Source organism: Cyanistes caeruleus, unplaced genomic scaffold (genome assembly GCF_971803275.1).
Source record: "Cyanistes caeruleus unplaced genomic scaffold, bCyaCae1.hap1.1 HAP1_SCAFFOLD_153, whole genome shotgun sequence".
Classification (NCBI taxonomy): domain Eukaryota; kingdom Metazoa; phylum Chordata; class Aves; order Passeriformes; family Paridae; genus Cyanistes; species Cyanistes caeruleus.
Window position 1 is genome coordinate 137,347 of NW_028255946.1, and position 11,508 is coordinate 148,854.

Here is an 11,508-nt window from a genome sequence, read left to right on the forward strand (position 1 = left end):
AACTGAAGCACCGGGGCCGTTTGTCCCCGTGTCCGTTTGTCCGTTGCCCGCTCGGCCCCGCGCCGAGCCCCGCGCTCCCCGGGCAGCCCCTGAGCCTGGCCAAACACGGGAACTTTGCCCTGGTGAGCCGAGAGCCAGAGTCTGGACTCCTGCACAGGGACACAGCAATGCCCTTGGCTGCTGCTGTGCCTTGTCCCTGCTGAGCGTCAAACACTGTCTGAGCACATTCCCTGAATGCAGAATTTGTACCTGACCCAAGCACTGCACTTGTGTCTCCAGCATTGCTTTCCAAGTAAAACAGGGGAAGGCAAACTGGGTATAGCTCATGGTATTTTACAGTGTCTAAAACTTGCCAAGTCTCAAATCTTAGAGGTGAGATCCACTTGGAATGAATGGGATGGAGAAACAGTGCAAGATGGAAAAGGAGAACATAAAAATAAATAGAGAAAAATAGAGAAAAACATATTGGTTGTTTCTTTTGATTTTATTTTCATTTCTTTAAAAAGCTGTTTCAATTTTCCCAGAATTTTCTCCACAGTCCCGTCTGTTCTTTCCAAAAACCTGTCCTGGAGAACGAGGTGCAGCTCCTGTCACAAGATGTGCCCCCAGCTGCAGCTTCTCTTGGCTCCCCACACTGTGAGTGCAGCACAACTCTTGCAGCAAAGCAGGACAAATGGTTGAAGAACCTGACAACTTGTTCTTTCTTTTCCTTGTGCACTGGGGAGTTGTGCCATTGCTAAGGTTTTCATCGTTACTCTTCTAGCCAAAGAAAACATGATGAGGTACCAGGAATTGTGAGGGAATACAAGCCTGGCTGAATGTGGAGAAAGAATCTCCAGAGCCTGCAGCCAGCAGTGGAGAGCTCATCATTCCAACAGCCCCATGGACATGTTGAAAGTGATCTGGAACATGAAAATGGGCTGACAGAGAGAGTTTGTTTCTGTGTTCAGTTGAGATGATTCTATATCTTTTGCACTGGTAGAAATCAAGAGCACAATCAGTGGATGATAAGCACCAGAACATGATAAGCTGGACCTCTCAGTGGATGACAGAAAGACTGTGAAAAGGAGAAATGCAGGGAATGACTTGGTGAACTTTGTGTGTAAGAGGGGTCATTTTTTCCTAATAATTCCCAATTCATTCCCTTTGCTTTTATCCTTTTAACAAGACCAATTGCATCTCCGATTCCCCAGGAAATGAGAACCCTGAGCTTGTGGAACTGCCTGAAAGGTGCCCTGTTCCTTTTTCTTCTGCTGCTCAGAAGAAACAATGAAGTGAATTGGGAAGTTCTGGTTTTTCTTTCTCCTGGTGGATTTTTTCATTTTATTTGCCACTGCAGAGGCAATTTCTGTGATGGCCTCTGTCAGTTGATTCTATTTCAGCAGCAGCAGCAGCAACAGGGCTGTGTTTGAGCACTGCAAATGTGACCTGTGTGGCTTTAATTCCCCTCGACTTAGTGCTCAGGGACTTGGGAGCATTTTAATGTCTGCTACTCATGATGCCTGAAACAAAAATCCTGAGTTCCCCGTGACAAAAGCACAGTGGGTAGCATTGATTGGAAGAGGCAATTGCAGCTGTACTGCTAAAATTCAGGTGGCAAGCAGAAGAGGGGCAAGAGCAGCCAGGATCTAAAACTGCCAAGACAAATGTAGGTTAAATAATTTTGTGGGACTTTTCTCAAATTTTGTGGGATTTTTCTGAAATTTTGTGGGATTTTGAGCAGATTTAAATAATTTTGTGGGATCTTTCTTTCTAAATATATTTTGTGGGAATTTTGAGGTATTTTTCTTGATTTTTGTGAGATTTTTGTGGAATTTAGTGGAAATTTGAGGAGATTTTGTGGGATGTTTCTGGAATTTAGTACAGTTTGGGGAAGTTTTAGGAATTTTTTTTAGTTTTTGCAATTTCGTTGAGATTTTTTTGAGTTTTATGGGATTTTGCAAAAGTTTAAATAATTTTATGGGATTTTTCCGGAATCTTGAGGGATTTTGAAGAGACTTGAAGAATTTTGTGGGATTTTTCTTAGATTTTGTGGAATTTTGTAGAGATTTGGTGGGATGTCTCTGGAATTGGAGGGGTTTTGAGAAGATTTAGGGAATTGTGTGGGATTTTTCTGTATTTTTGTGGAATTTCTCTTGAATTCTGTAGAATTTGGAGGAGACGTGAAGAATTTTGATGCATTTTCCTTGAATTTTGTGGAGATTTGTGGAGATTTTTTGGGATGCTTCTGGAATTTTGTGGGATATTGAAAAGATCTAGGGAATTTTGGGGGATTTTTCGTGAATTTTGTGGAAATAGGTGGAGATTTTTGAGATGGTTCATGAATTTGGTAGGGCTTTTTCATGGAGTGACTTGACCTTTAAGACAGCTTTGGGAGCTGGGAGGAAGTTGGAGCTGCGAGAGGCTGATGGGAGTCTTTTCTTGTGACGAGTTATTGGTCATTTCTAAGAACTGACAGCAGTTTTGACCATTGAAAAGTGAGATCAACTTGTGAACACCACCTTGAGATGTAAAGCCAGGGCTCTCTTGTTCTCTTTGGTTTCTGGCTTCTGACGAGGTAACAGGCTCTGTCTCGGCCTCCTCCCCCCTCCAGGCCGGACAAGGCCGCAGAGGGCGGGGGGGGAGAAACGGAGCCGGCCGGCCTGGCTTGGTTTGCAGTTTCTGCTGCTGGACTGAAACCTGACACCATCAACATCTGCAGCTTTCCAAGACTTTAACTCTTTTACTACCTGGATAAAACATACAGATTACTCCTTTTTCCCAGAGAGACAGAGAGAGAGAGACAATCAACATAAAGACGACATCATAAAACTACCAAAGACAGTGGGGAAAAGAGTTAAGTTTTAGATGGGGAAGAGAGAATAAGGAGATGCTTTATAAGCTGAAATATTTTTCTGTTAAAGCTATGGGGATGGATAATAGTGTCCTGAAAAAACTCCTTTAATTCATGACAGAGTATATAGGGAGGAATGGAGTGTTCAAAGTGTGGATTTTGAGCAAAATATGGAGTAATTGTGATACAGTGAGGTGTTGGAATGGAGCGGGGAGAAGTAATAGTTGAAGATTTGAGGCCTTGAGAGGCAAAGAAAAAACTTCTGTTTCCAGGGGAGCTCACAGAGACAGATGAAGAGAACTTTTGCCTTTGAATAACTCATCCTTAAAATGACACCCCTACACTCATTGACCCATACACACCTCAGAGTGATGTGAAAATGGGAGGAGTGAACTGGTGACAGATTTCTGGGCAGCTGGCATCAGGAAAATAGAAAACTATAACAGAAATGGTTTTCCTGTGAAAAACTCCACAAATTAGCAGAAGACTTCTTTTACTATACAAAGTCTGATGAAAAGACTCTAACAGGAATTGGGACTGTTTTAAACACCAAAGTTCCAAGTTTTTTTGTCTCTATGTTGTCATGGAAACAAGAGAATGGTTGGGTAGTGGGGGATAAAGGGGTTTTCTGGAGGTTTATTCTGGTCTTCTTATTCTTGTAGTTTTATTAATAAACTTTATTTATCCCTTTGAAGTTTTAAGCCTGTTTTGCTCTTGTTCTAATCCATATCTCATAGGAAGAAATAAGTGAGTTTTCTAGTAATTTCTTTTAGCTACTTCTTTAAAACCACGACACTCCTCTATTCCTTTTAAGTTTTAAACATCTTTTGCCCTTCTCATAATCCACATCTCACAGCAAGAAATGAATAAGTTTTCCAGTGATTTTTGAACTAATGCTTTAAAACCACGACAGGTGTAACAGGGAGGAGGAAATTGGGGCTGTCACTGCTGTGGTGTCAGAGAGAGTGGAACCCTGGGGCTGTTACTGCTGTGGTGTTTGATATATTGACATTTAAAAAAAAAGAGAAACAGCTATGGAAGTTAAGGTTGCTGGAGGCTGATGGGAGTTTTTCCTCCTGGCCAGTAACTGGCCATTTCTGAGAACTGACAGTAGTTTTAACCATTGAAGAGTGACATCAACCTGTGAACACCACCCTTTAAACTTTAATCCCAGGAATTTCTCTTTCTCTTTGGATTCTGGCTTTTGAAGAGGTCACAGGGCTCCGGTTCAGCCTCCTCCCCCCCAGGTCTGACAAGGATACGGGGGGAGCAGGGCTGGCCGGAGTTCTGCGGTTCCCGGCGGGGGATGGAGACTGTGAAGTGACAGGAGCCCCTTCCCAGAGGGAAGTACTCCCATCTGTACTACTGGACTGCCCTGACTGTCAATCTTTGACTTCTTCAAAGGGTCATTGCTAAACAAAACCTTGGTTTTGCCTGCTGACATTGCTGGTCAGGCAGTGTCCCGGGAGATGCTCTTGATGGTTTCCTCTTTTCCTGGTCATGGCACTGGAGGAGGTCCAGGCCCAGGTGATGCCACTGAAGGAAATGTGCCCTCATCCCAGGGACGCTCAACACGGACTCCCCCAGCCCCTCAGTGCCCCGCTGCTGGTCACAGCAGCCCCTGCCTGGCTCCTGCCACCCACACTCTGGTCAGCCCTGCCTGCTCCTGGACATGGGGCTCAGCCAGGGCTGGTGCTGTGTGGGCTTTGCTGGTGGTACCAGCTGGACACTGGGGTGAGAGCTCCATCTCTTTATTGGAACAGAAGAGCTGTGCTGGGCCCTGCCCTGGCAGGAGGGACCCACCTTCAGTCCAGGCCACAGAGCAGGGCGGGTCCCTTCAGGGACACAGGGCCTTGCTGTGGGTGCTGGCAGCATCTGCACAGCAGCAAGCTGGTAATGCAGCTGTGCCAGGGACAGTGGGCATGGGCATGGAGATGTGAAATGTGTGGTGCAGGTGTCCCTGAGGGAGGTGTTTGGTCGTTCTTGTGAAGCTGCAGAGGGGCACCTATTGAGAGAGGAGATGGCTGAGGTCCCAGCTGCAGCTGGCACACAGGGACCCTCCTGCACAGCGGGAGATTCTCACTGTGCTCAAAGATTCCCTCTGAAGCCTAAGAGGGGAGCTTGTCAGAAGTCCCAAAAAATATCTGGGGAAAGGTCTTAGGTTAGTTGTTGAGACGAGGTACAAATCTCCAGCGGGAAAAGAGCCTCTCCAGTAGGCTGGGTGTTTTGGGGTGTCTAAGTTCTTCCTAGAATAAAGATTACCAATTGAATGCAATTTCAGTTTTTATTCTAGAAGTGTAAAAATGTTTCAAGATTTTCTGAATTCTAAAACTACCTTGAAAAACCCTGAACTACTATGGAAATAAGCAAAAAAATATTTGTAGATTTCTTTCTACAAAAAATATTTCTAAATATTTCTAAAAGTTTCATATTTCTAAAAATGAAAAGCAAAGACAAAACGGGGTCGCCTTTTCAGAATTCTAACACTCGTTTGAAAAATCCTAAAGAACTACGGAAATTGGGAAGAAATATTTGGGGTTTACTTTCTATCAATAATAATTCTAAAGAGTTCTAAAATTTCTAATTTCTACAAATGAAAAACAAAGATGACATGGTACCCCATGCCCGGCTGCTGCCTGCCCAGCCAAGGCTGTGGCCAGCCAAGCAGCTGTGCCAGTGCGGGTGGTACCAGCCAGAGCCCAGAGCAGAAGCCCAAAGGTGTTGCTCAAGCCCTTCCCTGGCAGGAGGGGCCCACATTCAGGCCTGGCCAGGCACCAGGGCCAGCACCTGCAGGGACAGAGGGTCCTGTTCTGGGTGGTGGCGGCACAGCAATAAGCTGATAATGCAGCTGTGGCAGGGACAATGGACACTGGCTTGCAGATGGAGGATGACAGGTGCAGGTCTCCCAGACTAACGTGTTTGGCAGGACATCTGGAGGTGCAGAGGTGCTCCTGTGGAGAGAGGAGGTGGCTGAGGCCCCCAGCTGCCGCTGGCACGCAGGGACCCTCCTGCACAGCAGGGCCCAGAGCGGCCAAGGCTCCCCAGCACGGCTGGAGCTGCTGGCACAGCTTGGCCCAGCTGGACAGCTGCCCCTCAAGGCCCCGGCGAGCAGGGGATGGCTCTGGGCAGGGTCCCTGGCCAGGAGCGGGCCCCAGAGCGCCTCTGCCTTTCAAGGGCAATCTCGTCCCCGCTCTTTCTCCTGCCCACCTTGCTTTGCCTCTGCCCGCTGCTCCTGGGGCTGCTCTTGGCCAGGCAGCCTCAGTGGGAGCCAGCACTGGCTGCAGCCCCAGCGGGGCTCCCCAGGACAAGGCCCAGCAATTAAGAGACCAATTAAAAGCCTGGGCAGCAGCAGAACTTTTGGCAGTTATTTGGACAACCACTGACTATCTACAGGTCCTCAGCAGACTCACTGGGAATGTTTCTATTCTACAATAGACTTTCAAAAGAAGCTGTTTGAGGGAAAGATGAACAAAACACTCACCGTTTTGTCTTCCAGCAATACCAGATTCCAACACCACATAAAACGAAGAAATGCACCAAACAAATCAGGCCTGCCATTACTTCTGGCCAACAGCGTGTTCCCTGACAGAAACCTCTTCCAATGTCCTTCTGGGAGTTGGGAACACGTGTTGTGGTGCTGGCTGCATCTGTGGGAGCAATGGGCAGTGAGAGCCCGTGCTGTGCTGCGCTGCTGAGCTGGCAGCATGGTGGGTATGTCCAGGATGTTCTCGGTTTCCCCCAGAGCTGGGGCCTGCAGGCATCTTGTTGGCCCTTGGCACAGGCTGTGCCACCCAACAAAGCCCAGAAGGCCGGGAGCAGAGCCCGGGGGACAGCACAGCTGCTTGGGCAGTGGCTCCTTCCAGGGACACAGGCCAAACCCATCCCTGAGCAGCCACTGCCACCCCTGAGCCTCCCTTCTCCATGACATCTCCCCCAGCCCAAGGGGACAGAGCCAGGCCCTGTCAGGGGCCAGTGCAGCCCCTGCCCAGTTGGGAGCCAGGGCTGGCTGTGGCCCTGGGCTCGTGGCAGGGCTCCCGCTCGGGGCTGCTCCTGTGCCTCGGGCCTCTGGGCGCTCACGGCTACCTCTGGGAGCAGCTGCAGTGGGATAGATGTTGGTGCATGAGTCCCATTTCCCAGGAGCTGGAAACGAGCTCCAGAGGCCTGGAAGCCGAGGTGCCTCCAGCTTTGGCTGCTGCTGGGTCATGCAAGGGCCAGCCCTAGGGGAAGAGCTGCTGGCACACAGCCCCGCCAAGGGCTGAGCCCAGCACAGCAATTACCTCCTGTGTCTGGGCCTGTGCCTGGCATCGCCTTCTTTCCTGCCAATGAGCCACTGCTTCCTCTGGGAACCGTCTCCACCTGCATGGTCTTTTGGTCCATCCCTTGAGAAAGGAAGAGGCACAGCTGAACCAGATGGAGAAGTTCTTGATTTGGGTGCTGGCATTTTCAGGACCTCATGCTTGTCAAATACGGGGATAAGGTTCAAAAAATGCCTTGGCTTTTGGGCCAGGGCCAGGGCCCTCCCTCCTCCAAAAAGCTGCCAATTCTGAGGAGTAGTGAGGGGATTGTGCAGGGTGAGGGCACACACGTGCACGGCTCTGTCCTGACACCTGCAGAGATGCTGCCCTGGCTGAGCTTTGGGCTCTGAGCTGGCAGCTCTCCCAGAGGGAAAGGCCTTCACCTACCCTCGCCATCTCCCAGAGCCTCAGTCCTGGACGTGGGTTGGGAAGCCAGATCACCTTCACCAGGAGGCTTGGCTGCAAGGAAAGGCAGGACAGAAGAGCTCCCGTGGCTCTGTAGGAGATCCTCAGGCTCCCTGGGGCTGGCAAAGGAGCTGCGCAAGGCACAGCCCTGGGCCCAGCCCCTTCCCTCTCTGCTCCTCTCCGTGGCTGCACAGAGCACATGGAAGGAGACACTGGCATTGCACACAGGTAGAAGATTGACAGCTAAATGCTCCTTCCTCCCACTGACAGCGATGCTGGGGGATCACTCAGGGCTCCAGAAGGGAGCAGGGCAAGGCTTCCAGAATCCTTCAGCCCTGAGATTATGTTAAGGGATATGGCATATGAGTGAGCTCTTGCCACCTTGACATTATTCCATCAGGAAAAGCACATTGAGAACTTGCCTCGAGCATTCTCCAAGTCTTGCCAGCTGTCATCTAGCCGGGCTTCCAGATAATCCATGTCCTGATCCCAGTCTAGAAGCCAGTACAGATCAGAGCCACGTCCATGGTGCGCTGGGATCCACTTCTGCCTTGGGGTAGTGGGCACTGCAAGGGGTTTGGGTTAGATCGTGAGTACCAGATGTCGATGGACATGGCCAAAGCTGCAGAGGGGCCTGGGGAGCTCTGGGCTGGCTCTGGTCACTCTCCACCCTCTTTGCAGTCCCTGTGCAACATCCCTGGTGGGGGGTGACAGGGCCAGAGCAGGGGTCCTGGCTGTTGAGTCTCAGGAGAAGGCTGAGGGACATGGACCCACCTTGTCCTCCCTGCAGCATTTCCTTCAGCATTTGCCTCATGGGTTTTGATGGCACATGGGGTTTCTGGTGTCCTGCAGCTTTGTTCTTTCCACTTGGAGGACCTTAAGAGAAAACAGTTCCCCTTTGCAGGAATGGATCCCAGAAAAGCAGTGCTCAGCCTGTGGGGTCAGGAGGGACACACCACTCACCCCTGCGATGGGAGCCGGGCTTGCGTACAGTTACCAACCCAGGAGCTGGGAAAGTCCTTGCTGCAGACACACCTGTAGACACACACTCAACAGCCACAGAAGCTTCTGTCACCTCTGCTCATCTGCACAGGCAGCACTGAGCCATGGGAGAGGTGAGGGGAACGCGATGGGCGAGGGCACACACGTGTATGTCTCTGTCCTGACACCTGCAGTGGTGCCAGGACATTGAAACTGCTTATTCTGCCAGGAAAGGACCATTGAGAACTTACCTCCAGCATTTCTCAAGTGTTTCAAGCCATCATCCAGCAGGGCCTCTGGATAATGCAAGTTGTGATTCCAATCTAGAAGGGAGCCCAGATCAGAACCCTGCCATGGTGTGCTGAGATCCCCTTCTACTTTTGACAACTGGGCACTGCAAGGGTGTCGGGTAAGACCCTGGGTACCAAATGTTAGAGGACAATGGCCAAAGCTGCACAGGGGCCAGAGGACCTCTGGGTTGGTATCTTGTCACTCTCCAAGCTCTTTGCAGTCCCTGTGCAACATCCCTGGAAGAGATGTCTGTATGCATGCTAAATCTGAACCACAGTGCCTGTACAAATTGCAGGCCGCATGGCTCCTCCGGCTGCCTGAGAAAGTATCCTGGGAAAAATATGAGAAGGAATTAAGACAATTCTCAGGGACACTAAACAGCCTTGCAGGTGTTGTTTTGCAGTCTCTTGTTTTCCCTTGCAGGAGGGAGTCAGAGGGGTAGAGTGCCCCTGACCAATGATGGTGATGTAGCACTTTGTTAACCAATAAGAGTTTCCTTTCTGTACTTTCCACGTATCTGTCTATAAGACAGGCCTGAAGCAATAAACTAAGGAATTCTCATGTTGTGACTCCCCTGAGAGTCCCGTGTCGTTCTTTCTTGCCGTTCCCAATTGGAACGACATCTGGTGACCGCCGACGTGAAGTTGAACCGACCCCCGAGGTCCGGTAACCCGACATAAACTGCAGCCGACCCCCGAGGTCAGAAAGCAACCGACGTGACTTCTGCTAATCCCCTGAGGGTAAGCAGCGAGCGGGAAAAAGCCAGCCCTTCCCCCTAGAGGGGTAAGTGGAATTCTTCCGGGCTTTCCTAGAGGAAGCTGGTTCTGGAAACCAGCGGGATAGTGGAGACCTGCCGGTGAGCGGGCTTGGAACGGCCTATCTTGGTGAAGCAGAGCTCAAAATCCCGGGTCTGAGCCGATAGCGTGTGCATAATTGCATTCGCGGAGCCGCCAAGATAAAGTCCTCATAATGGGGAACTGTACTTCAGCTGATGAACAGCTTGCCTACCTTGCATGGCAGGATGCCCTGCCCTGCATGGGACTCAGTGTTTCTGAAGATGCCATGCGTGCTTTATTTCAGTGGGTGAAAGAGCAAGGTTTTGATATAACTATGGACAATGCCTTTGATCTCGAGACTTGGTCGTCGATAGGTGACTATTTATGGTCGGAATTGACTAACGGAGATACCAGCGTGGGTGGCCTGGCGGCCACCTGGGGAGCGCTTTTTAAAGCGCTGAAACGGAGCCAGTCTGAGGACAGTGAAACTGGGAGGAGAAACTTTGATGCCGAACGTTCCTCCGTTGTACAAGATAAGGGACCGGGAGATGAAACCGTAGATGAGCTGCATAGTGCTCTTTTAGCTCTGCCCAGACCTTCAGATGACTTTAGCGGCGAGCGGGAGCAATCTACAGCCCGAAAATCTCCCTCTCCAGAGAGGTTTGAGCGGCCGCCATCCGCGGAGCTTGGCGCGCGAGCTTTGCCAACGGGAAAGCGGCAGGAAAGCAGAGACTGCCCGCCTCCGCCTGTGCCACCCGCAGAGCCTCCGCCGGCGCCAAAAGCGCCACCACCAGCCACCGCAGAACCTCCTTTCTCCAGCCCCTCCACGCTGGCCGAGCTTCTTCCTTCTGTGCCGCGAACAGAAGCGCAGACATCCCCGCTGCGGCCCGTCAGCGCGGCGGGGGAGGGGGAGAGAGTCAGCGCTCAACTCCCCCGCGCCCGGCGCGCGGGGAGCCGCTGGAGAGTCCGAGCGCAGCTCCGAAACACGGCGGGCCGCCGCCGCCGCCGGGGGGGGGAGGGGCCCACCCAAACAGACCCCCCGTGTACCAACGCGGCGGGGCACGCAGCTCCCCCCGGCAGAAAAACGGCGGGGGGGACCGGCAGCTTCGCTCGCCCCGCGCGTGCGCGAACCAATCCCCCCGGTACCAACGCGGCGGGGCGCGCGGCTTCCCCCGGCAGAGGAGCGGCGGGGGGAAGGAAAACAACAACCTCGCCTTCCCCCTGCGCCTGCCCGCTGCCGCCGGCCGCGAGAACCCCGAAAAACCCGAACTCAAGCCCAGATCTGGGGCCGGGGCCAGGCCCGTGGCAGGCATCGCCCCCCCCGCGCGTCCGAAGCACCGGCGAGAAAGCGCGGGGCGGGGGGCCGGCGAACCTTGCGTGCGCAAGACGGCTCGCCCTCACGCTCCCCCCGCACTCCAGCGGGGAGGCGCGGGAGAGAGAGAGAGCACTTGCCGTGCTGCGCTCTCAATCTGAGCTCTAGCAGCGGCCCCCCCGCACCCATAAAGGTGGCGGGGGGAGAGAAAGACAACGGCGGGCCACTCCACTGGGACCTTCTGCACCGACCCGAGGAGATGCCTCAATGAGTCCGTCGGCTCCAGTGGCCTGAGCCGTGCCAGCATCCATTCAGTCCTGCAGTCCCTGCGGGACCCAAACTTACTCACTAATTTGTATCTTTTAAATTTTGTGTTTACAGAACTGACAAACAGCCGTGAAGAGATGGTAACTTCAAATTCCCTAAACCTTCCTGAAATTCATGAACTACTGTTCAAACCCGACGAACAATAACAGGAACAACAATAAAAACTTCATAAATCCCTCAAAAATCCCACAATTGTATTTGAAAAAAGAAAATAAAAAAAAGCGGGATAAGAAGAGGGGATCAAAGCAGCATAAATTGCATATAAATTGCATTGTGCATTGTTTTTAT

General features: G+C 51.5%; 1 protein-coding gene across 2 annotated transcripts; it reads right to left on the reverse strand.

Moving 5' to 3' along the window:
- Positions 1–5,098: 5,098 nt before the first annotated feature.
- LOC147645865 (uncharacterized) lies at positions 5,099–11,029 on the reverse strand. 2 transcript variants are annotated; one of them, XM_086874174.1, is made up of 7 exons: positions 8,497–11,029; positions 8,308–8,409; positions 7,956–8,099; positions 7,516–7,587; positions 7,111–7,212; positions 6,315–6,480; positions 5,099–5,784 (listed from the first exon to the last, which is right to left on the reverse strand). In XM_086874174.1, exons 2-7 carry the CDS (start codon positions 8,345–8,347, stop codon positions 5,559–5,561), a joined length of 750 nt encoding a protein of 249 aa, XP_086730300.1. In that variant the 5' UTR covers positions 8,348–8,409; positions 8,497–11,029; the 3' UTR covers positions 5,099–5,558. The 2 variants fall into 2 exon arrangements, with proteins under 2 accessions (XP_086730300.1, XP_086730301.1); XM_086874175.1 differs by lacking the exon at positions 8,497–11,029 and having other exon boundaries at positions 8,308–8,426.
- Positions 11,030–11,508: the final 479 nt, after the last annotated feature.